General features: G+C 37.9%; 1 protein-coding gene across 1 annotated transcript in view; it reads right to left on the reverse strand.

The window, feature by feature from the left end:
- Window positions 1–24,779, reverse strand: part of SORCS3 (sortilin related VPS10 domain containing receptor 3) — a 795,336-nt gene that overhangs the window by 101,300 nt on the left and 669,257 nt on the right. The window contains exons 12-14 of the mRNA XM_007530390.3: window positions 22,698–22,774; window positions 18,563–18,654; window positions 3,631–3,738 (exon numbers count right to left, since the gene is read on the reverse strand). Coding sequence (XP_007530452.2) covers window positions 3,631–3,738; window positions 18,563–18,654; window positions 22,698–22,774 — 277 coding nt within the window. The remainder of the gene's footprint in view (window positions 1–3,630; window positions 3,739–18,562; window positions 18,655–22,697; window positions 22,775–24,779) is intronic.

Raw genomic sequence — 24,779 nt, forward strand, 5'->3', positions numbered from 1 at the left:
AAATATTTATACCCCTTTCCCATATTAGGGAGCTCTCTTCCCTGATCCAGCTTTCTGGTCCTTTTTATATCTCCCCAGACAATAACTTGGATCCACTTGTATATCAAATTTCAGGCTCAGGAAAAAAACTAGTTTTGCCACAGGTGCTTTGGAATATAACTAAAATATGCCTACTAGCTATCTACAAAATGGAGGACCCCCCAACTCTTCATCTGCACTATTCCAGCCTTTAGGTCCATGCCTGGTCAACAATTTATTTGGCTTTATGTGTTAACTCTCTTTTTAACCACCAGGTTCCAGATGCTAGCATGATGCCAACCAGACTTTCCCGGACAGAAAACCCCACCAATGTGTCCTGGAGCTCCAATTCCCCAGAACCCTGTGCCACTAGGGAAAGAGAGAGGCAGGCTGGGAGTATGGATCAACTTTGTCTGTCAATGCCCATGTTCAGCAGGGAAGCAATTACAGAAGCCAGACCTTCCACCTTCTGCATCCCACAATGATCATACTCCCAAACGGATAAAGAAAAGGAAAGCTTTGGGTCCATGATTGCTCAACAATTTGTTTGGCTTCGCATGTTAACTCTCTTTTCAGTCACCAGGTTCCAGATGTCATCAGGATGCTGGCCAGGCTTCCCTGGACTGAAGACCCCACCAATGTGTATCCTGGAGCTCCGCTTCCCCAGAGACCCACCCTACTAGGGAAAGAGAGACGCAGACTGGGAGTATGGACCGACCAGTCAACGCCCATGTTCAGCGGGGAAGCAATTACAGAAACCAGACCATCTACCTTCTGCAACCCACAATGACCCTGGGTCCATGCTCCCAGAGGGATAGAGAATGGGAAAGCTATCAGGGGAGGGGGTGGGATATGGAGATTGGGTGGTGGGAATTGTATGGAATTGTACCCCTCCTACCCTATGGTTTTGTTAATCCTATCTTAAATAAAAAATAAAAAAAAATAAAAATAAAACATACATTATACACATGTAATTTTTTAACAGAAAAATGTTGCTGGTGAGAAAAATGTATCCTGCTGCATCTTTGGATGTTAATCTACTAAAGAATAAATTAACATTTTTCTTCAAAAAAAAAAAGAAAAGGAAAACTATCAAGGGAGGGGATGGGATATGGAGTTCTGGTGGTGGGAATTGTGTGTAGTTGTACCCCTCTTATCCTATGGATTTTTCAGTGTTTTCTTTTTATAAATAAAATTAAAAAACCTGTCTATATCCTGTAGAGACATTTTAAAACATTTTTATTATCTTTATTCATTTATTGGATAGAGACAATCAGAAATCAAGAGGGAAGCGGGAGACAGAGAAGACAAAGAAACACCTGCATCACTGTTTCACCACTTGCAAAGCTTTCCCCCTGCAGGTGGGGACTGGGGGCTTGAACCCGGGTCCTTGAATACTGTTCACACACAACCAGGTGAGCCACCACCTGGCCATGAGACAAAATTCTATACTGCAGTATTCTCTTTCCTTTCCTTTCCTTTCCTTTCCTTTTCTCTCTCTGTCTTCCTTCCTACCTTCCTTCCTTCCTTCCTTTCTCTTTCTTTTTTCTTTATTTCTTCCTTCCTTTCTTTCTTTCTTTCTTTCTTTCTTCCTTCATTCCTTCCTTTCTTTCTTTCTTCTTTCTTTTTTCACCAGGATTATCCTGGGTCTTAGTATACACACCTAACTCCTTAGGTTCTAGCAGCCTTCCCTTCCACCAACACTTTTCTCTCTTTCTTCCTTCCTTCCTTCCTTTCTTTCTTTCTTTCTTTCTTTCTTTCTTTTTTATTTCTTTTTTCATAATAGAAACAGAGAAAGAATGGACACCTGTAGTACCATTCTATCACTTGTAAAGCTTTCCTCTGCAGGTAGGGCCAGGGGGTTGCACTCTAGTCCTCACACAAGGTAATGTGTGCACTCCAGCAAGTCTGCCACCATTTGGACCCTCCATTACTGTTAATTCTTAATAAAGTAATTTGACAACATTAATATTAAAGTCTATATTCTATCATGGGGATGCTAATTAGCAATTTAAGTGATCAGACAACTCTGCTTAGGGTGTATTTTGGGAATACAAGAAAAATTCTTGAATATAATTCAAATTATAGCCTTACTTCTTGACTAACAAATTTTCTTGGACATTCTTGCTCACATTTCACAGCAGAACTACCTACAGAAGTCCTATCACCACACATCTAAGTGCACATATAGAGATTTCAGCTACTAGTATAATATACCACTTGGGCAGATTATAGGAGATCCTCATAAGGTCTTCCAATTTACAATGACAGGGCTCTGGGATTCATCCCAGTGTCTATGACATGACAGATGTTCTAAAGAGTTTTCAGCCTTTTAAAAAGACAGTTTACCACCCTTAGAATTTGATTTATCTAGGGATGACAAAATAGCTCACCTGGATTGGGTACCAGCTTTGACATGCATGTAACCAAGCTTCAAGTCTGGCTGTATCCCACCATGTTAGAGGGAGCATCAGTTCTTAGGTTTCTTTCTTTCTTTCTTTTGAGATAGAGAAAGAGATCTATCATAGGACTATTCAGTCCTGGCTTGTGGTGGGATCTCAGAGCCTCAAGCATAACCATTTTGATCTCTCTCTCTCTCTCTCTCTCTCTCTCTCTCTAAAAGCCTGAAAAGAGTGGTGAAGCCCCAGATACTGACCAAAAGATAAAAGAGTTAGATTTCACTTGAAATTTGCAAGTTTCAGATCAAGTTAAGATCATTTAAAACCTCTCATTACTGCACTTCTCCCAGGTGATCTTCAAAACATTCTTGTCAATGGTTGATTTGTTCCCTTTGTCAACCTTCCTGTTCCAGACCTCTTACTGGACTCTTTGAGAAGAGAGAAAGCACACCTAAAGATGTAAACTTTCTGTTTGCTTGGTTTTGTGATAAATGGAAATTAATTATACTATTTTAAATGTCAATAGAAACCATGGCTTTTCAACTAGAAGCCTATTCTCTAATTATATTAGTAGTTTTATTTATTTTTTTAATCATTATATTGGGAGGTTTAATGGTTTGCAGCTGTTGACTTACGGCTGCTATTTCTCATCTCCTGGTGATACTTGCCTGCAAAATGCTCTCATTCCCAACTTAGGTCCTTTTCTACCACCATGAACCAGTACCTCAAAGCCGTCTCCCTGTGGTCCCCTCCCTGCCCTCATTACCTAGAGTCTTTTGTCTTGGTAAGTTATCATTAGCACCAGGAATGAACCCAGGACCTTGTGCATGTACAACACCTCTGAAAAACCTACTTGACTCAAGTCTCCAATCATTATATTTCTGAGAGGGAGAGAAGGACACAGAGGAGAGGCACAATAGCACTGCTCTACCATCTAGGGAGCTCCCTTGCTGTAGTCCTTGGCTCAAACCAAGAGCCTTATGCACAGGAAGGCAAATTCTCCATTGGGTAAGCAACTTTCAGTTCCCTGCCAGTAGACTTTAGAATTAATGAGTGTAAGCAAAAGTCCATTTTACAGATGAGAAAATTCTGGCACGGAAAAAGAAATGATTTAGTGTGGATTTCCCGGGGGGGGGGGATTTTTAACTTCAAGGGAAAGTAGCACCTTAGGTCTCTAGTTGTATAGTTCAATCCCATCAATGGTAGTACTCACGTCATGATTTGGGTCTCCACGCCTGCTTCCACCAGAGCACCATCCACAAAGAGAGGAACTGAAGTGAAACTGTACTTGTCCCAGGAGTGGCCCTCATCAAAACTCACCCTGGGTTGGAGACAAGTACAAGGGAGACACAGCTGAAAATAAAACCACAATCTTTTGAAAGCATTTCTCAGGTTATTAAATTCTATATATCTTGCTCTCTGGCAATTTGGATTATCACTAGGCATTACTCTTCAACATCTTCCCATATTACTAGAATATTTGATCAAAACTGCATTTACTGGCCCAGGCAGAGATAACACCAGAGCTGCAGAAATATTTCAACATATTAGAATAATAATAATAATAATAATAACAGGGCAATCAGGCAAGCTTACTGGATGGAGCATCATGTTTCAAATACTCAGAATGGAAGCTGAGGTTCAATTCATAGCAAAATCAACTCAGCTCTTGCAGCTTGTGACACAGATAAATTGAGTGATGTGAGGTCTACCCAATGGGGAGTTGTGTGTCTTTCAGATCAAACTTAAAAAAAAAATCCTGTTTAAAAGGCATATTAGGACTGTTTTTCCTCCCCCTCCCCAAAGTCACTATAAGGGGTCTGGAAAGAGTTTTGAGTGCCTGAAATGGTGTGGGGAATTCTGGGTCATTCTCTGTCCAGTGGTAAGGGGGAGATCCAGTCTTTTCTAGACACAGCACCTGAAACTCTTTCAAGGAAAGGTTGTTAGTAACAGAGGCATGAACAATTCTGATTGCATGCTTCTGCCTTTCTGAATGTTATTTAATACCTGTCGACTCTTTGAGTTAGCGAAAGGTCATAGTCCAGAAACAATATCCTCTCACACTTTTAAGAGAATTCTTCTCCAAGACAGTTCTATATGCCTCATTCCCTATATTCTTCTTGGCCGTCAGTTAATTTTTAATCCATGTCTCAGAATTCTCTGAGTTCAACAATAAAAGCTCTATGTTTCTATAACACCTACAAAGTCTCCTAGCATAGAGCTGAGTGATGGTTTCTTAAAATGTCTTAGATCCATCAATGAAAGATGGGGCCCGGTGGTGGTGCACCCGGTCAAGCACACAAATTACCACCAATGCAAGATTATAACTATACTCTTGGGAATTTAAGAGCCATGTATATCTAATTCATTTAATGATTCCTAGAGATCATCTATTTATCTTTATTATGATTTTCTCTCCCCCCGTGTTTGCAAAGGTAGTCTGATTTCTCACTGACCTGTGAGCTTTTCGAAGTCAAAAACTATAACAGCATTTGGCTTTGCATTCCTAGATTTTAGTAGAAAAATTGGTACCTAGTTACATATATATATATGTATGTTAAATGGAAAAATGATTTAAAAAAAAGACTTATGAAGGGTGATCATCTAATCTCCCCTTTTAAGCTTGGTTTACACTGGCATCCCTGCACTGGATATGGGAGTCTTCTTTCTCATTGCTAGTCTACCTCAAAGTCTATTCTCTATATATTTACTGCTTTGTCTGTTCAAATTGCTCTTGTTCTTATTACCTCTTAGTCAATATACTAATTAAGAAAATAAGAAAGTCAGTTTCTTCCTAGGAGGATCAGCTAGCCTCTAAAAAAGTTTCATATTAAAGATATTACTTGGGTCCATATCCATAACCACAAAGCAGTCAATTATAAAAGTCTGAATTCTTAAGTTATCAACCTCTGTCTTAACTTTCTAACAACAGCATGGAGATAGCTTTGACATATAAACTTGTATATATTTGAACTATATTACTTGATTTTATATGATATTTGTATATACACACAGGCATCAGTGCTTATCTCAGTTTCAAAATCTCCTTTATACACATATCATGTAAAATTATTACAGTCAAGCTGTTTTCTGGGGCTGGGATGGGGAGGAAAGAAGGAAAGAATAAGGTAGTGGTCAAGGAGAGCACAGTTAATAAGTTTTAAAGATTTAATGTATTGCATGGTGATTATAGCAATACCTTCTTGACGTGTATGGTGTTGATTTAAGGGATTTTTTCAAGTATGTAAATTTTTATTTATTAAGCTGAATGCTAAGTAATCATCTAAGTTGACCCAGAGAAATTTGGATACTTCTGAACTAAACTTCTTCTTTTTTTTTGTCTCCAGGGTTATTGCTGGGGCTCGGGGTGCCTGCACTAGGAATCCACTACTCCTGGAGGCTATTTTTTCCCATTTCTGTTGCCCTTGATATTGTGATTGTTGTTATTGCTGTTGTTTCTGTTGTTGTTGTTGGAAATCAAGAGAGGAGGAGAAGACAGAGAGTGGGAGAGAAAGACAGACACCTGCAGACCTGCTTCACTGCTTCTGAAGAGATTCCCCTTCAGGTGGAGAACCAGGGGCTCAAACCAGGATCTTTAAGTTGGTCCTTTGTGACATGTGCACTTAATCTCCTGAACTACTATCCAGCCCCCCAAACCAAACTTCTTTAAATGAGTTGTTATTTTCTTTCTATTTTCAAATTTAGGGGGGTCGGGAATCATTGCTCCAGCACTTTATGTGGTACTAGAGGGCCCATCTTTGGCCTCACATATACAAGACATGTATTCCTCCTCTAAGCCGCATCTTAAGCAATAGGAAATAATCTTAGAAATGAGTCTTGTTTCAAAAGTGAAAGCTAAAGCAATATTGGAGAATGAACTCCATTTTATTGTCATCTACATGCTAGGGTCCTTACAGAATAATAGTTGTGGAGAGGCTTGGCTGTGGCATTGAGGGGAAAGGTGGGGCCATGGAAGGGCAGACAGAACAGATTCTCAACAAAACAACAAATATCTACAAATACTGATCTTAACAAACCTCACTAACTACAACTGACACAATATCAAAAGCAATGCAGTCTCTGATTCATATTTCTCCTAGTCCTGGAATCTGTACTTGTATGTCTTGATGTTTCTTCTCTCTGATCCCTTACCCTGTAATACTGCCTCTGGTGACCTCAACTAAATCACACTACCAGTGCCATGTTTGCTGCTACTGACTTGTTACTGCAGATTGTTTCTAGAGATGCCAAGTCTGAGAAGTCAACCTCTCAACTCCTCTACTCTGGTGAAATCTTTCCTAACACATGGGTCTACTTAGTTCCATTTCAAATGACATGTTTTATAACACAGTTGCAGATACTCGTCACAGGCTAGGGCCTAGGGTACAAGGTACATGTGTACATGTATCCACAAGCAAGGGGCAATTATATACCTCACAGTAAAAGGGCTTTATAGTCCTCTGAGATTAGACCTAGACTTACTAAGCCTTGCATACTAGTAGAAGGGACTAAATAAGGGGGGCAGGTGGATGCTCACCTGGTTGAGCACACGTTACAATACGCAAGGACCCAAGTTCGAGCCCCTGGTCCCCACCTGCAGGGGGAAAGCTTTGCCAGTGGTGAAGCAGGGCTGCAGGTGTCCCTCTGTCTCTCTCCCTTTCTATCTCCCTCTTTCCTCTAGACTTATAACTGTTTCTATCCACTAAATAAATAAATATAATTTAAAAAATAAAAATTGATGGGGTTTACAGCCAACAATATTTATACTCCTTTCCCATATTTGGGAGCTACTCCCTTCCCTGATCCAGCTTTCTGGTCCTTTTTACAGCCATGGCATCATCTCCTCAGACAAAAACTTGGATCCACCTGCATATCAGATTTCAGGCTCAGGGGAAAAAAGAAAAAGGGGAAAAAAAAAAGCAAACTAATATAGCCATAGACGCTTGGGAATATAAGTAAAATATGCCTACTAGCTATCTACAAAATGGAGGACGCCCCAACTCTTCATCTGCACTACTCCAGCCTTTAGGTTCATGATTGGTCAACAATTTGTTTGGCTTTGTATGTTAACTCTCTTTACAACCACCAGATGCCAGATGCTAGCATGATGCTGACCAGACTTCCCTGGACAGACAACCCCACCAATGTGTCCTGGAGCTCTGCTTCCCCAAAGCCCTTTCCCACTAGGGAAAGAGAGAGGCAGGCTGGGAGTATGGATCAACCTTGTCTGTCAACGCCCATGTTCAGCAGGGAAGCAATTACAGAAGCCAGACCTTTCACCTTCTGCATCCCACAATGACCTGGGTCCCTACCCCCAGAGGGATAAAGAATAGGTAAGCTATTAGGGGAGGGGATGGGATGTGGAGTTCTGGTGGTGGGAATTTTGTGGAGTTGTACTCCTCTTACCCTATGGCTTTGTCAATGCTTCCTTTTTACAAATAAAAAAATTTAAAAAAAGGAAAAAATAAAAAGGACTGAAGAAGGCATCATATATTGTCTAATCACATATTTATTACTTAGGCCTAAACACCGTCGTCTTCCGTACCTTTACTTCACTTCCCTCAATCATTCTATCTACTCAATAGGTCTATAAAAGGAAGTAAGAAATGTTCTTCCACCCTTTTCAACTTCTTCTGGCAGAGGATCAGCATTATTGTTAACCATTGATAAGCTTCAGAAGAAACACTATACAACTGGCCAAGAATTATACTGGCAAACCCTATCAATCAAATAAAGGACAAATAGATCCCTATGAAAATCTTACTTAGAATCATATGTACATACATACATACATACATACATACATAAATACATACATACATACAAACCTGAGGCTAACTAAGACTATCCTAAAATCCTAGGATTATTTCCTTTCTAATTTGAGGCCAAATTCCATAAACCTAATACTGGTTTAGATACAAAAAAAGAGACTCAACATTTTAACAGATGGGTGAAAGTCTAAGCTTATCAGATAAAGTAATGACTACAAAAGCTGGATAAATACAAGAGACTGGCTTACTAAATGATGGCCTTTTTTTACCAAAATCAAATCACTCCATCATCTGGGGACAGGAAATAAGTAAAATTATAAATATAGTGGTCTGGGAGGTGGCACAGTGGATAAAGCTTTAGACTCTCAAGCATGAGGTCCTAAGTTCAATCCCCAGCAGCACATGTACCAGAGTGATGTCTGGTTCTTTCTCTTTCTCCTCCTATCTTTCTCATTAATAAATAAATAAAATCTTAAACAAATAATAATATAAATATATAGGTGGGAAAGCTAGCAGATATAATAACTGAAGTCTGAAGCTGACATAAAATAAGCAGAAACTAGGGCTGGGGAGATAGCATAATGGTTATACAAACAGACTCTCATGCATGAGTCTCCCAAATTCCAGGTTCAATTCTCTGCACCACCATAAGCCAGAGCTGAGCAGTGCTCTAGTAAATAATAATTAATAATAATAATCCCCATTATTATTATTAATGCCTTTCAGACATCAAGTTGCAGGCTATTATGACTCCATCCTGAACTCCCTGGCTGACAACCTCACCTATGTGTCCCAGAACCTCACCTCTCCAGAGCTCTACCCTGCTAGGGAAAGATGGAGACAAGCTGGGAGAATGGATCAACCTGCCAATACTGATCTCCAGCACAGAACAATTTTTACAAGCCAGAGCTCCCATCTTCTGCACCCCAAAAAGAGTTTTGATCAATAATCCCAGAAGTAGAGGGGTGTTAGAGGAAGATGAATAGAGATCTCTGAAACCCAATTCCATCAACCCAGAGAGAGAAGAGGAAAAAAGGAAAGAAGTTCAGAAGTAGTAGTAGGTATATGTGTGACTTAGAAAGGAAGAAAAGGCAGAACCATGGGAAAAATGGTGAAAAATACATAGATTAATAGACTAACACATAGATACATAGATAGATTATTGTAGAAATAATAGTAAACCCGTATCTATGACCTTAGGAAAATCACTACAGTTTCCAGGGGAGGGATTGGGGACACAAAATTCTGGTGGTCGGAATGGTGTGGAAATGTTCCCCCATTATTTTATAACTTTGTAAACCAGTATTAAACAACTAATATGAAATAAGCACAAGCTAGAGTTTGGTTTCTAGAGGCAGGGTCTGGAATAAATCCAGGGACCTCCATTAGGAATACTAGGAAGCCCAAGACTGTGTCATTCAGGTGAGATTCTGAGAGACATAATTTTTAATTCTTGAAAATCCCAGGTTGGTATTATTAAAAATAAAAGAAAAATCTCTCTAAAGAAACACCAAGGGAGTTGGGCGGTAGCTTAGAAAGTTAAGCACACATGGTGCAAAGCACAAGAACTGGCATAAGGATCCCGGTTTGAGCCACCGGCTCCCCACCTGCAGGGGAGTCACTTCATAAGTGGTGAATCAGGTCTGCAGGTGTCTATCTTTCTCTCTCCCCCTCTCTGTCTTCCCCTCCTCTCTCCATTTCTCTGCCCCATCCAACAAGGACATCAACAACAATAATAACTACAACAACAATAAAAACAACAAGGGAAATGGAGAGAAGAGGGAAGACAGAGATGGTATTAGGATCCCGGTTCGAGCCCCTGCACCCCACCTGTAGAGGAGTCACTTCACAGGCAGTGAAGCAGGTCTGCAGGTGTCTATCTTCCTCTCCCCGTCTCTGTCTTCCCCTCCTCTCTCCATTTCTTTCTGTCCTATCCAACAGTGACATCAATAACAACAACAACAATAATAACTACAACAACAATAAAAAACAAGGGCACCAAAAGGGAAAATAAATATAAAAAAAGAAAAAGAAACACCAAAAATAATTTAAAATGTAATTTCACAAGTGTGAGAAATTTAGGCCTGGAACCTGTAAGCTATCTCACCTGACTGTGAACCTGCTCTGTTATCACCACCCACTATGAAATCTTGGAAACTTGATTAATGTGGTATTTCCCTCTATGTCTCTTTGTTTCTATATTAAAAAGTTGACCAACAATAAATCAACAATAAATCAGCACTAGAGGACTTGCTTTTTTAAGACCACCTTCTTTCAATTTCCTTCATTACTTCTATTCCCTCCTTTCTTTCTGAATAACTTTTAAACATGTTCTGAGGTAACAATATCAGTGATATCCACTAAGAATCTAATTTCTCTTCCACAGATCAATAACTCATTAATGACAAAGACAAAGGAACTGGGAATTCCTTATTAAGTCTACAGGGACAACTCAAATTTGTTTACTGTTAATACTCAAGGAAAGATGAGTGAAGTTCTAATTAATCTTCAAATTGTGGCAGGTCAGTATGATAAAAAGCCTTTCTTTATAACATATTGGTTGATGCCTACTATATGCCTGGTCTGGCAATGGCCTTTGTTAGAGGGAGATATTGATAAATAATAAAGGAAAGATTCTGTTTCAGTGGAACCTATATTCTGGTTTTAGGAGAAGAAAAAATATGTGAAATAAATGGATATAAAGTTAAGTGTCTGGAACACAATTAAAACAGTTACGATAGGTATTTAAGGTAGCTGACTAAGGAGGGTGCTTATGTAGCCATGTGCTCTACCTAGGTTCAAGACAGTCCCACACCCTGTGCCTCCAACCCATACACACACACACACACACACACACACACACACACACACACACACACACTGATAGAGGCTCAGGTGCTGTGGTGCCTTTTGTTTTCTCCCTAATCTTTCTCTTTCTACACAAAAAATGTTGAAGGAAGCCATTGGAATGAACATATATTACACATCATATATATTATATACTATGTGTGTGATAGTATAACCTAATAGCTACTTTTTATTGAAATTTTTATTTTTATTAGTGATTTATAAAATAAGAGAGGTGCTATTCCACACCATTCCCACAACCAAAGTTTTGTGTCCCCATTCTCTCCATTGGAAACTGCAGGGGTTTGCCCAAGATCACAGATATGTGTTCACTTTATTTCTATAACTATTAGTCTGTCTGTCTATCTATTTATTTGTCTATTTATCTGTTTGTCTATATTTTTGCCCATTTTTTTCCCTATGGTCCTGTCTTCTCTTCCTTTCTAAGTCACACCTATATCCTTTACGATTTCTGATTTTCTTTCCTTTTTTCCTCTTCTCTCTCTGGGATGATGAAATTGGGTTTCAGAGAACTCTAGTCATCTTCCCTTAATATTTCTCCCCCTCTGGAAGTATGGACCAAAACCCTTTTTGGGGTGCAGAAGGTGGGAGTTCTGGTTTCTGTAAATGCTTCTCTGCTGCACATGGGCATTGGGAGGTTGATCCATACCTCCAGCCTGTTTCGTTCTTTCCCTAGTGTGACAGGTTTCTGGGGAGTTGGGGTTGTGGAACATATCGATGAGGTCATCAGCCAGGAAGGGGAGTTTAGAATGGGATGAAACTAGCATCTGCAACTCAGTGTCTGAAAGGCAGTAAGGTATGAGGCAGGACAAGATGGTTAATGAATAGGAACCATTAAAGTAGAACTATACCAAGTGAAATTAGGGATTTTAGGGTGGTAAGAAGCTAGGAACTCTATTTTAGGTATGTTCCTAGGGGTTTATGACTTTAGTAATTTTTGTTTGAGTTTAATAATTAATGTGGAGGCATCCAGAAATATTGTCTGGAAAGATGTATTCAGACTTAAGAATAGAACTAGAAAGCTGGATTAGGGCAGAAAGTAGCTACCAAACTTGAAGAAAATGTATAAACACAATGAACTGTTTAACGTGTCTATCCGACCCAGGGCCCATGTATATTCATAATTACACAGGAGCTTGCATAACCTCCAAGTTCCTGTCAGTGTTTTTATTGAAAATTTAAGGAAGTCTGTGCCATTTTTGAGATTTGAATGATAAGGAATTTGCTATGCAGAGATGGATGGGAGATCCTTGCAGGAAGAATCCATGTGGAGGGAAGTTGTAGGAAAAAAGGGAAAGATGGTCAGTGGTTGTGGATTAAACAGAAAAGAAATTCCTAGACAGAAATTATGTCAGAATCAAGCTGGAGTCAGACCATGAAGGACCTGGTTTTTAGCTAGAAGAGTAGAGATAAGGTTTGATGACAATTTTAGAAAATGATTTATTTCTGTATGGTAAATGAATTGTTCAGACATGACATGGATGGGAGGAGATGCATTATGGGAAATGGTATCACCTTAAAGAGGCCAAGTAAGGGAAGGGACATGGACAAAAAATAAAGTATTTGCTGATGGGACACACACAAGTTATTTAAACAGGCAAGTTAAGGACAACATGGAATTTAAAAGTTAAGCAACTGGGACTTGGAAATGGGAAGATGATGAGAAAATTAAGTATAAAAAATTGTTTCTGGGGACCAGGATATGATTCACCCAGTAAAGTACATGTTATCCTGTGTGAAGACCTGGGTTCAAGCCCCCAGTCTCCACCCGTGTGTGTGTGTGTGTGTGGGGGGGTGTTGAGCAATGTAGTAGTGCTGAAGGTGTCTTCTCTCTCTCCTTCTCCCTTTATATATCTCTTTGCCTCTCACCCTGTATCCAAAAAGGTTTCCAGGAACAGTGGATTTGTGCAATTATCAAGTTACAGCAATAACCCTGGTAGGAAAAGTGTTTCTATTTGATACAAATCAACATTTAGGTACCTTTTTGCACTCCAGTGTTGCAACACTGCTAAAGGAGACCTTTTGGTGGATGAAACTGAATTTATAGGGAGAGATCAAAGCTAAGGATACAGACTTGGAAGTCACTCATAACATAGGGCTAATATAAAGCACAGCATTAAATTAAAAAGGGAAGTTATAGTTCCATAGTATTAGAGTCTTTAATGAGTACCTTAGGCTGAAAAAGTATTGAAGTTGTTATCAATTTCAAGGAACATGTTTTCCAGCAATGGTACTACTTACAGGCCTATCAAGTCACTAAGAATCTATTATGTACTCACTAAATTACAGCATGCGTAATCTATCAGATTCTAAATACCATGTTTAGTTTCAGTCATTGTAGAAAACTTGACAATCAGTGTGAAAGGTAAAAATCAAGTTGTTCTAGAAACAGGATGAATAAACAGAAGTTAAGTTACAGGAGAATACATTTGAATGAATTTACTGTTGTATTGCTTTACAAAATGCCTTTATTATTTAATCAATAAAGCTCCCAAATAGTTAAACAAATAAACAAAACATCCCTAGTTGTTGACAACTGGGCAGGGTTAATACAAATAAATGGAAAAGGAGGGTGTGGAATTGGACTGTGAAAATATCAATCAAATATACAGATATAATGGGGAGAAATGTTCTCTATTCTTGCTATTCTTATAAAGAAAATAGTTCTCAAGTGTATTTTGTCTTATTCAGGTCCTTACACTAATGCTTAGCAAACAGCATAGATATGCAATGAATATTTGAGGACTAAAGGAACAATGCATAAAATCTGTCTTGAATTGCATATTTTATTATTTTCCAGAATTTTGAAAGGCTAGACAAAGAGATCTCTGTGGTTCTTCCCAGATGTATGAATCAAAAAATCACGTGCAATTCTGGAGAAGACTTTGGCACTGATCTGGGCAGCAGAACAGGGACCAGTGAACAGAAATCAGAAAGAGGTTCATTATTGTCAGTATAAAAGCAATTTAGCCAACAATTGAAACCATTATATAAGGTAAAAACTCTCTGTTTTGGGTATTTGTACACTATCAGCACACCGATAGCATGCTGAGGTAGGTGATCTGGGATTGTCATAGAGGTATCTGCCACACCAAGTGTGAATTCAGCTTATATATCCTTTGAGGCCTTCCCTTACTTTGCATATCTACAACTTTATAATAAACCACTGAGATGGCATGCTCAATTAAAAAACATGACTCTTAATAGAACAATGTTCTTTCTAAGATTTTATGACATGAAAATAGAGAATTGTGATGGTCACTGTGATTCAATATTCCTCCCTTTTGATAAGGTGTATTGCATTGTTTTATTGTATTACAGCTGCATGAAGTCATAGCATCTCAGCCACCTGTAATTTCTTTAGAATTGCACACACACTTTTGCTTCTTAGAGGCATGTATTAACTGGAACCATTTTTTAAAAAGATTTATTTATTTATTGGATAGAGACAGCCAGAAATGGAAAGGAAGGGGGAGGTAGAGAGGGAAAGAAATAGAAAGGCACCTGCAGCACTCATAAATCTTTCCTCCTGCTGGTGGGCAATGGGGGCTTGAACCGGGGTCCTTGCACATTGTAACGTGTGCGCTCAACAAGGTGCATCACCACCTGGCCCTGGAATATATTTTTTTTCTTTTTCTTTTTTTTATATGGATGTTTCTTTGAAGGAAAGCAGGTGCCCATGACCATTTACACAATAACAGAAGAATACAAAAAGCCAAGTGAGGTATCTCTTTCTGTTTCCAGGAACATCTCTTTGAAAGGAGACACTAACACCTTTTCATGGATAACCAAATAGTGGGCCCCTTGTCTACCTACGGATTAGTAGCTCTGTCTATTGTGAGTTTTCATTAGAGTGGTGCCTTCTTCAAAGCTCCATTGTTCATTTCACTTGATGGAGGGTGTAAGTGAAATACCACCTAGATTCTAATCTCTGCATCCAAATGTACATGTTCACAAATAGATGGCTCATTTGTATGCTGTTTTGTTTCCATGAAAATCTAGCTACCTATCATTTCAATTTATTGGAAACAGAATGCCTTGTTAGCCTAGCTAGTTTCCCAGTCTTTCAATTTTAACTACTATTTTCTCTGAAAGGCAATGGAGCTATTATTTAAATTTGAGACCCACTATCCCTTTGTATGAGAGGTTGCTCTGTGCCATTTTCCTATGCAAATATGTACATAACTTTATAGAAAATACTTCCAGCCTGAGACCTACAATATATAAGTGCAGTGAGTTGGTTATTTAACCTTTTTTTTTTTGGCATTTATATTAAGCTATTTATTTACCTTGAAGTTTGAGACTTAATTAAAATCTTCTGGTGATGAAGATACTGCATAGGAGTTTCATAGGCTTATAATTCATAAGTAGGAGACAAATCATGAAAGAATTTCATAAAGAAATATTGGTAACAATAAAATGAGCAAGGTTTTTCAAAAACATCCAATTAAAATTTTAATGTCAATTTCTTTTAAAAATATATTTATTTATTTATTTTGGATAGACGCAGAAAGAAATTGAGGGTGGGGATAAGGAAGAAAAGAAACAGAGAGAAAACTGCAGCACTGTTTGACCACCGCTTGTGAAGCTTCCCTGCTGCAGGTGGGGGTCAGGTGGGTCCTCACACATTGTAATGTGTGTGCTTAAAAAGGTACATCATGACCTGGCCCCTGCCCACATCAGTTTTGAAAAAAAAAGTGCAAAGGAGAATTCCTGGATGAGTTTTTTTTTTTCTTTTTCCTGTTGGTATTTTCTCACATACATACTCAAAAATAGCTGGCATTTAGCCATTGCAGGGGTTATTTCAAACAATGGCATTCAAAGGCTGGCATGCAAGCAGAAATCATAGATCTTCAAAATCAGAAATAAATTATAGAATTTATGGCAAATGACATTGTCAACATACTTTAAATAGAGAAAATATATCACAGAGTTTGAAAATACTTTGTGAGATGGAGTAGGTGAACAAATGGAGAATAGTTTTGCATTACTATTTTTATAATGAAGAAATATAATAGAATTGTATTTTGATAACCTAGGCCCTTATGCATTGCAATATATACAAATATATATAAATATAACAATATACATAAACTATATAGTTTTTTGTCTTTGCTTTTTGTTAGTATTTCCTCTTTATAAATAAAAATTTAAAAAGAAAGAAAAAGACTTTAAAAACAACCATTATGGAAGAGCTAGGAATCTACCACTAGAAAAAATACGATAGAGGAGGAGGATTATCAAAGACAAGATGGGGTTGTCATCCCTTTCTCCCAGGACTTAAGTTTAACTTGACTTGGAGAATTTATCTCAATTATCTTATTGAGATTTTTAGATAGTAGTTCTTAAAATATAATGATAGAGTAAAATATGTATTTTTAGATTAAAAAACAGGTTAACAGATAATATTTGATTTAAGAGTTGAACTTTCCTTCTGTTTCTCTTCCTTTCTCCCTCTCTATTTATCTGTGTCTTGCCCTCTACCAAAAAGAAAGAAGAGGAAACAGAAATAGCACCTAGGAACAATGGAATCATGAATGCACTGAGGCCCAGAAGTAACCCTGGTAGCAATAAATAAGAAAATAAAGCCAAACTTCCTCTGAAAGTAAAAATCCTACTGTCCTTAATATTCAGAACTCTTCCTTCCTTACCTGCAGGTTCAGCCTGAATCTATTTATTTATTTATTTAAAAAAGGAGACATTAACAAAACCATAGGACAAGAGGGGTACAACTCCACACAATTCTCACCACCAGATCCCCATATCCCTTAAGTTCTTTTACCCTTGGGCTGGGGGCAGCACAAGTCACTATGCACAATGACTCTGGTTCAAGACCCTAAAGAGAGGACCCTTCACCTAAAGAGAAGAAACTTCCTGAGAAGTGAAGATACAGCAGGTATCTCTCTTGTTATCCCCCTCTCTATTTCACCTTCCTTTCTCAATTACTCTTCATACTACAATAAGGGAGAGAGAGAGAGAGAGAGAGAGAAAGAGAGAGAGAGAGAGAGGGAAAGTGAAATGGCCATCAAGAGAAGTGGACATAATGTGCAGGCACTGACAACCATGATGGCAATAAAAAACAATCTACTCTTAAAAACATTTAAAAAATTCAGACAAATATAGTTTCTTGAATACTTCCTTCTCCCTACATTTCCTTAATTTCCAGCTTTAGTCAGTTTTCTCATGCTGCAAATCATTCCTCCTACTCCTGTCATTCTCTTTTTCTAGGATCAACCCTCAAGCCATCTGCTGTAGGAAGCCCCTCCTACATCGGAGCAGGACTCCACCCTGTTTCAGAATTCCAGGAATATATACAATAATCTTTTGCCTGCACTGCTATAATTCCTGGTGATGTGTAGACTATCTGAAAGTACTTATCTTGACTTTTGATCTCTTTGAGGGATAAGACCATATGATAAGCCTCTGTGTGTACTCACTGAAGTACCTAGAAATTTTATAGTTAAAACATTATAGCTTCCATGTGAAATAGCATCTATGACAAGAGACTCCACTAAGCTCTGATATGTCCTTCCAGTCTACTCTTGAGCAAATGTTTAATCAGTCTGAATTTCAATGCCACCATAAATACATGATAAAGAGAATGACACAGATAGTGTTATTTCAAGAATTAACATAGATAATTCAGAGGATTTAGAACTGTGTCTGAAACACAATAATGCTCAACAAATTCTGACTGCTATCCCTATCAAACAATTCCATTTTTCTGATCCTACCTTCAAAGCATAAAGCTAAGTTGTAAAACTGTGGTAAACACTTACTCTGGGAAATTTTACAAGCTCATTCCTGAGTTTCTGAGTACTTTCCTTACAAATAGTTCCATTTACCTTTCCAAATTTAGTCTCATAATCTCTCTGTAAAAACGATGTAGGGGGTAGATAAATCTTTTTTGGCTATTTATCCTTTTTCTGTTCCATACTTTCCTCTTCAGCAATGTATGGTGATATTCACCAGAGTTCCAATGAAAAGACTGTTGGACCACTCTCGTGAGGCACTAAGCCCAGTACCATGGTTTTAATTATCACTGACTAACTCAAAATCCAGAGTGTCAGCTCAGGGCCTACTTCTGACTTTCAGATGAAAACATCTGACAGCTAATGGTTATCTCTGCTTGAGTATTTATATAACTTGAATTCAACTTATATTCAAGTGAATTTAGAGTCTCACACGTGATCGTAAAACTTCCTCTTACAGAAATTTCCATCTCTCATATTTTGAATTATTGCTCTTGGATGCTTAAATTCTCATGTGCTTTCTGCTCTCTTTTGGACACATCATGCAACTTAACACTATTCATAAGACCTTCCCATTGAAATTTAACTCACCTACTAGTGCTATCTAAAAGTTTGATAATATATATTAAATGGATGAGTGAATCAATATTTATCGATGAGGAAATGGGTAAATAGGCACCAAACCATGCAGAATAACTCATCACAACTATTTTCACTAAAAATTGCTATTGACAGGGCAGGGAGCTGTCCTTACCACAAATGCCTGACTGGCAGAGGTGTGTGTTTCATGGCCACGAGGGCGCCACCCCAGTCTAGGAACCAGACATTGTACTCTTCATCAAAGATCTGGAACAAAAACAACAATAATCATAGCAACACCTTACATTTGCATAATGCTTAGCAGTTTATACTCTTTCACATATTGTATTTTCTTGAGACTATGAACCTTTTAACAACCTTATCAGGCAGCTTGGTTAGTACTCTTACTCCCATTTAGTAGGTATTTTTTACCCCCCTAAAAACAGATAACTCTCTTTTGGCTTTCCAAATGGCATTTCCAAAGTTCTTTTCACACATAGTATGAACATGTATGTTACAAGGCTAGCCAATGTGGTGTACGATCAACAGTGCAAAGACAAATGAAACCTAAAAGCTTCCTTATCTTTTCATTTTATCAAGCTACTACTTTGCTCTTCTCTACTTATTATCTGTTCAAATGCTTGCTAACTTATAAATGAGTTGTGTCTTGCAATGCTGGTTATAAACTACGTAGGAACTTAAGAGACAATTTCACTATACATCACAGTATGCATGAAGATTTAGTTCTTAGAGTTAATTACTAGATCTTTAGATTCTTAGATTTAATTACTAGGCAGTCATGCAAGTTGGATGAAAACCCAGCTTTGGTGCTTGGGTCTCACAATGCTAAATGCACTTTGGCATATAGGGCTTCCAGACCTAGTGTTTTCCTTTCCCTGACTGGCCCAGGTGTGCACTGCTTATTTATCTACCTACTCATTTATTCATTCAGTGATCATCCATTCATGCACCTACTTTTAAGCATTCACTAAGTACATACTCCTCTGATGTAAACCTCTAAGATAAGAGAATTTTAGACATAAGCTCATATATTAATGCTTCTATGTCTTTCATATGTTTATCATAAAACAAGAAAAAAATTTGCCTATAGATAGTCCTCCACCTCTCCTAACACACAAACTGAAGATCTTTTAGAGAGAAGTATAATTGGAGATCTCTACTGGTGGCTTTTAAGTAACTTGGATGGAGAGATTTGGATGGTAAATTAAGATAAGATGTTCTAAAAAGGCTAGTGACTCATACAACAAAAGTATTTAAAAGGTGGGGCTAGGAGGGATGAGTATCTTTCCTGTACATGTATCCATGAATATACTACAGAAAAAAATATGTAAGATTCTCAGACCTGAATTTCTCAATTGAATTCCTTTCTCATATTTGCTTTTAGAATTCTAACCGATAGTGAGTCTTAATAAACTAAGATCCAAGATATATTACTGAGTTATGTTATATTTAATATAAAAATACAGATTTGAAATATAAAATGCTAACATTTTTACTACACAGCTCCAACTTGGGACTGTGATAACTTTTCAAATGGAGACACTGGATTGAAGTCTGAGAAACCATGACTCTAAGAAGACTCGACATTTAGTAGGCTGAGAAATCATTATGTTTACACTTTCCTCTCAATACAGTCATTTGGGTCACTAACTGTTGCTCCATCCACCAGTGGGCAGGAAATGAAAATTCTTAGTTGTTTGGGAAAGGAGAAAACAAAGTCAATGTAGTGGCAACATAAGCGGGAAACGTTGGCGTGAACATTTTTCTGATATGAAGGGACACTGGCCTATTAACTGGGAGTCTTCTGTACCATAGGAGCTAGATTCCATCCTATTTTTTAAAATTCTATATTACCTTTAGTTTCAAAGACATACCTTTATTTATTTACTCTATCTACCTGAATACAGTTATTCTTTACATAGGAATGTTAACTTCCTCCTTTTTGTGCCTACAATCCTTAAAATGATAGTCTTGAAATGCTGACAGGCAATGGGAGGTGGTAATGATGATGTTAATTGACAGTCACTGAAAGATCCAAACAAATTTATCCATCTGGATTTCAGATGGTGCTTATACCTTCATCATCAAGATATCTATCTAAGCTGTTCTTTTCTCCAGATAGGTACTTCCCTAAGATTTAGTAGAATTTCAGACTTTGGTGTCAAGTTTTTTTCCAGTTTCCTCCAGTAGAATCAACTTCTTTTTCTCTGCATGTGAATGATAACCTTAAATAATATTCTCACACTACTTGTATTACACTAATTATTACTTAATTGTAATTAGCAAGAAACTATTTTATTTCTAATGAAGGAGACTTAATTTTAAGTTCCTTGAGGAGAGAGACTCTAAAGTATTCATTGACTTCCTTAAGTTTATACTTACTACCTGGTTGACACTGTATACATTTGTGTAGTTCAAATTTTGGTAGCTATGAGGCCACTGAGATTTAACAGTTAGGGAAGTGTCTCAACAAATAGGGCATATAAATTGCACTTGTGAAGCCCCAGAAACAACCACCAGAACCAAATAAGCCAGAATGATGCTGTGGTCTCTTTCTCACACTCATAAATATTTTTTAACAAGTGCATTCAACTTTCTTAGCTGCTCATCCGTTGTTGGACATTTCGGTTGATTGCAAGTCTGAATTACTACAAACTGGGCTTCTATAAACATAACTATACACGGGTCTCTTTGGTTGGATGTTTTTGCTTTCTCTGAATATACTTCCTTTGCCTCATTTTGGATGGAATTTGAAGGAATAATTTTAAATGAGATAAGTCTAAAAGAGAAGGATGAATACCAGATGAACTTACCTAAATACCAAGAATAACAAATTTAGACTAGGTATGGTATATTGTACCAAAGCAAAAGAATCTAGGGAAGGGGGACAGGAATTGGGCTGAGAAGTTTTTGGGGTACTGATGGTGAAAATAGACCTAAAAAGGGGTCAGAGTGTTTGTTAGACATTTATTACAGGTAAATAAATGATGAATTGTATCCATGTGTCATTAATTATACTATAAACCATTTACTGTCCACAACTAAGTGTTTCTGAAATAGGTAAAATTGATTTGAATTAAAATTCATACAATTAGGGGCTAGGCAGTGGCCCATCTAGTTGAGTAAACACATCACTATGTGAAAGAAACTTGATTCAAGTCCCTGGGTTCCCACCTCCAGGGAGGAAGCTTCACAAGCAGTAAAAGCAGTACTGCATGTCAGCAGGTCTGTCTATCTATCTATCTTCCCCTTCTCTCTCAATTTCTCTGTCCAAGCAAATAAAAACAATTAAGTTAGTTAATTAATCCAATTAAAAATTCAGTTCCTCTGTTACAGTGTGCCCATTAAAAGTGCTCAATGGCCATGTGGGATGGATTAAAGGCAGAACAACACCAGTATGCCTAAAAGCTCTACTGGACAATGCTGCCCATATGTTTGCAAAATTAAATGTTTTTATTTTTATTTATTTATTTCCATTTGTTGCCCTGTTGTTTTTTTTAATTGTTGTAGTTATTGTTGTTATTGATGTTGTCATTGTTGGATAGGACAGAGAGAAATGGAGAGAGGAGGGGAAGACAGAGAGGGGGAGAGAAAGATAGACACCTGCAGACCTGCTTCACTGCCTGTGAAGTGAGCCCCCTGCAGGTGGGGAGACACGGGGGGGGGGGGGGGCTCGAACTGTGATCCTTATGCCGGCCCTTGCGCTTTGCACCACATACACTTAACTTGCTGCGCTACCGCCCAACTCCCCAAATTAAATGTTTCTCATGTAGCTATGTAGCTATTAAGTTATATATATATATATATATATATATATATATATATATATATATTTACTATCTCTACAGTCCAGACTCCCATGACTTTCTTACTTCTAGTATTCTTCTGCCTTCATCTTACAGGTAAAGGAAAAATTCCAGATGAAAAGGCCTACTTGCCAAGAGCCCATGGCATATGAGTGGTATAAATCTTTTAACTATCAGTATCCCCAGCAACCATCCCAGTAGTTAGCACCTAATGCTGGTTCATACATACTGCTGAATGAAAGAATAAACAGATTAGGAAACTTACACTTTTCCTTTACTGTGTCCAATGTTCTTTCATTTTACTCTACTACTACTCATTTACTCTGCCAGTCTAATTAACCAAAGGGAGGAGATGCTTCTAGAAGTCATCCTTTGCAGTCACAGTGAGATTAATAATAAAAGTCATAGTGAGATTAATAATCTATAGGAAAGAGACATTGCTAGAACTTGCCGTAAATACCTCTAACCACTCCCACCCCTTACCTGTCTCCATGTATTGCCCCCATCAGATGAAATGAACACACCGATGTCAGTATAAGAGAGCTCCGAGCCAATGTTACCTGAAACATAAGCAGATCATTTGTAATTGCCAGGTAATTGACTGAATAAACATACTTGGAAGGGAGGGGTGGCAAAGAGTAAATTTTTTGAAGCAATATTTACAGTTGATTTGTACAAACTATTTGTTGGTGTTATCTCAAAAACCCAGAAGAAAGAAAACCCAATATGGGGTAGATGGAGGTAAATAATAAGACAAAAATATGTTTTTAGGTGATAAGATTCAAAGAAATAATGCTGAGCAGTTTCAATCCTTTGACCTGTTCATTCCATCTGACAAAAAAAAAAAAAAAAAAAAAAAAAAAAACTCTTAAATTTCATCCTTATAGGTGTTCCCTGAAGGTAGCAAACTCATAGAAAAGATGAACCTTGGGAGATGCCACCCTTCTTATGTATAATTTTATCCTAAGGAAAACGTCTATGCAGAGGTTCTATGTGCATGTACATGTGCTATATGTATTCTCAATGCAAACATGTCAAGGTATCTCTTGAATACCAGGCAGATGGATGGTCCAGTAGTACAGTCTAAGTAACCTGAATTAGCAAGTGTCCATAGCAAGATGGGTTTTAGTAGAGTATGGCTATTGAACATGCAAGAGCAGTCAAAATGCTTATGCCTACTCAATGCCTAGGTTGAATAAGGACAGTTACTGCCTCCTTCTCTTCACACTATCATCTTCTCTCTATCCCCTCAAAAATATTCCCATGCACTTGATCACCTTGTAGTTATATCTATTGAAAAAAAAAAGAAAGTGGTCTAGATTTACTAGACTATATTGCCTAAATATCCCTAGTGGCATGTATCCAGTACCCCAAACTTAGTAGATGCTCAATAAATGTGGAATGAATGAATGAGCAAACAAATGACTGAATCATGCTCTGATACTGATGTGTACCTGGGGAGGTATCAAGGACCAGTAAACTAAATGTGTAAGAATTTATTATTTCGCTGATATTTTTTCTTTAAGAACAGCAGGAAGGGAATGTTAGCTCCCACACATCTGTAACCTAAATAAGAGCACAATAAAAATGCAATAATGAAAATGTTAATTGAGCTCCTGACATTTAATGCTTCAAAATGAGAAATTAGAGCCAGGCCCTAGCTTGTCAAGCTCCTGTCAGCATGAGGGAACACAGAGCTAGCCAACTTGTTTTGACACTCTGATTTCTAAAAATATCCCTGGGACTCAGGCAGTAGGTGTAAGTGGAGTAGGGAGAAGCATGGTGAGCAAAGAGATATGCTTGGAATTTGGAATTCAACAATCCAGATGCAGGTTTAGGAGAGTACATCTAAGGAAAAGAGGGGTGGTTTCAGAGATTCTCACTGCAAGTTGTTTGGTATTAGCTGCCTGGAAACTGCACTAAAGATTCCAAAACCATATTTCCTTTCAACAGAATAGCATGTGGTGCTTGATTAGTAACACCTAACAAGAGTGGCAGAGAGGCAGAAAAAGGCAGGCACATGGTCACCACAGAGCCACAAACTTGCCCCCTTTGTCAAGGCTTCTTAGGAACTATCTCATCACCTTTTGCCCTACTTAGCAGATACTTCTGTCAACATCCTCAGCTTCTCTCTCTCTCTCTCTCTTAAATCTCTTAAATAAATTTGAATTATCTTTATTTATTTATTGGATAGAGACAGCCATAAATTGATAGGGAAGGGGGTGATAGAGAGGATAGAGATAGAAGACACCTGCAACACTGCTTTATCCAGGTTCCATTTCCAGCACCATCATAAATTAGAGCTTACCTGGCATCTGTGCTTTAATAAACAAATCAAATCAGAACAAAACAAGCAAAAACATGCTGATCAAAGGGAACAGAAAGTTGTCCCAGGTGTTGGGAGATTAAAAAAAAAATCATCTTAGTGACTGATCTTTTTCAATCATTATTCATTCCCTAAGGTTTTGTCTTGGAATCTGATAAATTTGGACTGTGGTATCAGAAAAAAAAAAGATTTAATAATGAGCCTCACTGGCTAAAACTGCACTAAGAAAGCTTAGAAAA

The sequence above is a fragment of the Erinaceus europaeus genome, chromosome 14 (assembly GCF_950295315.1).
Source record: "Erinaceus europaeus chromosome 14, mEriEur2.1, whole genome shotgun sequence".
NCBI lineage: Eukaryota > Metazoa > Chordata > Mammalia > Eulipotyphla > Erinaceidae > Erinaceus > Erinaceus europaeus.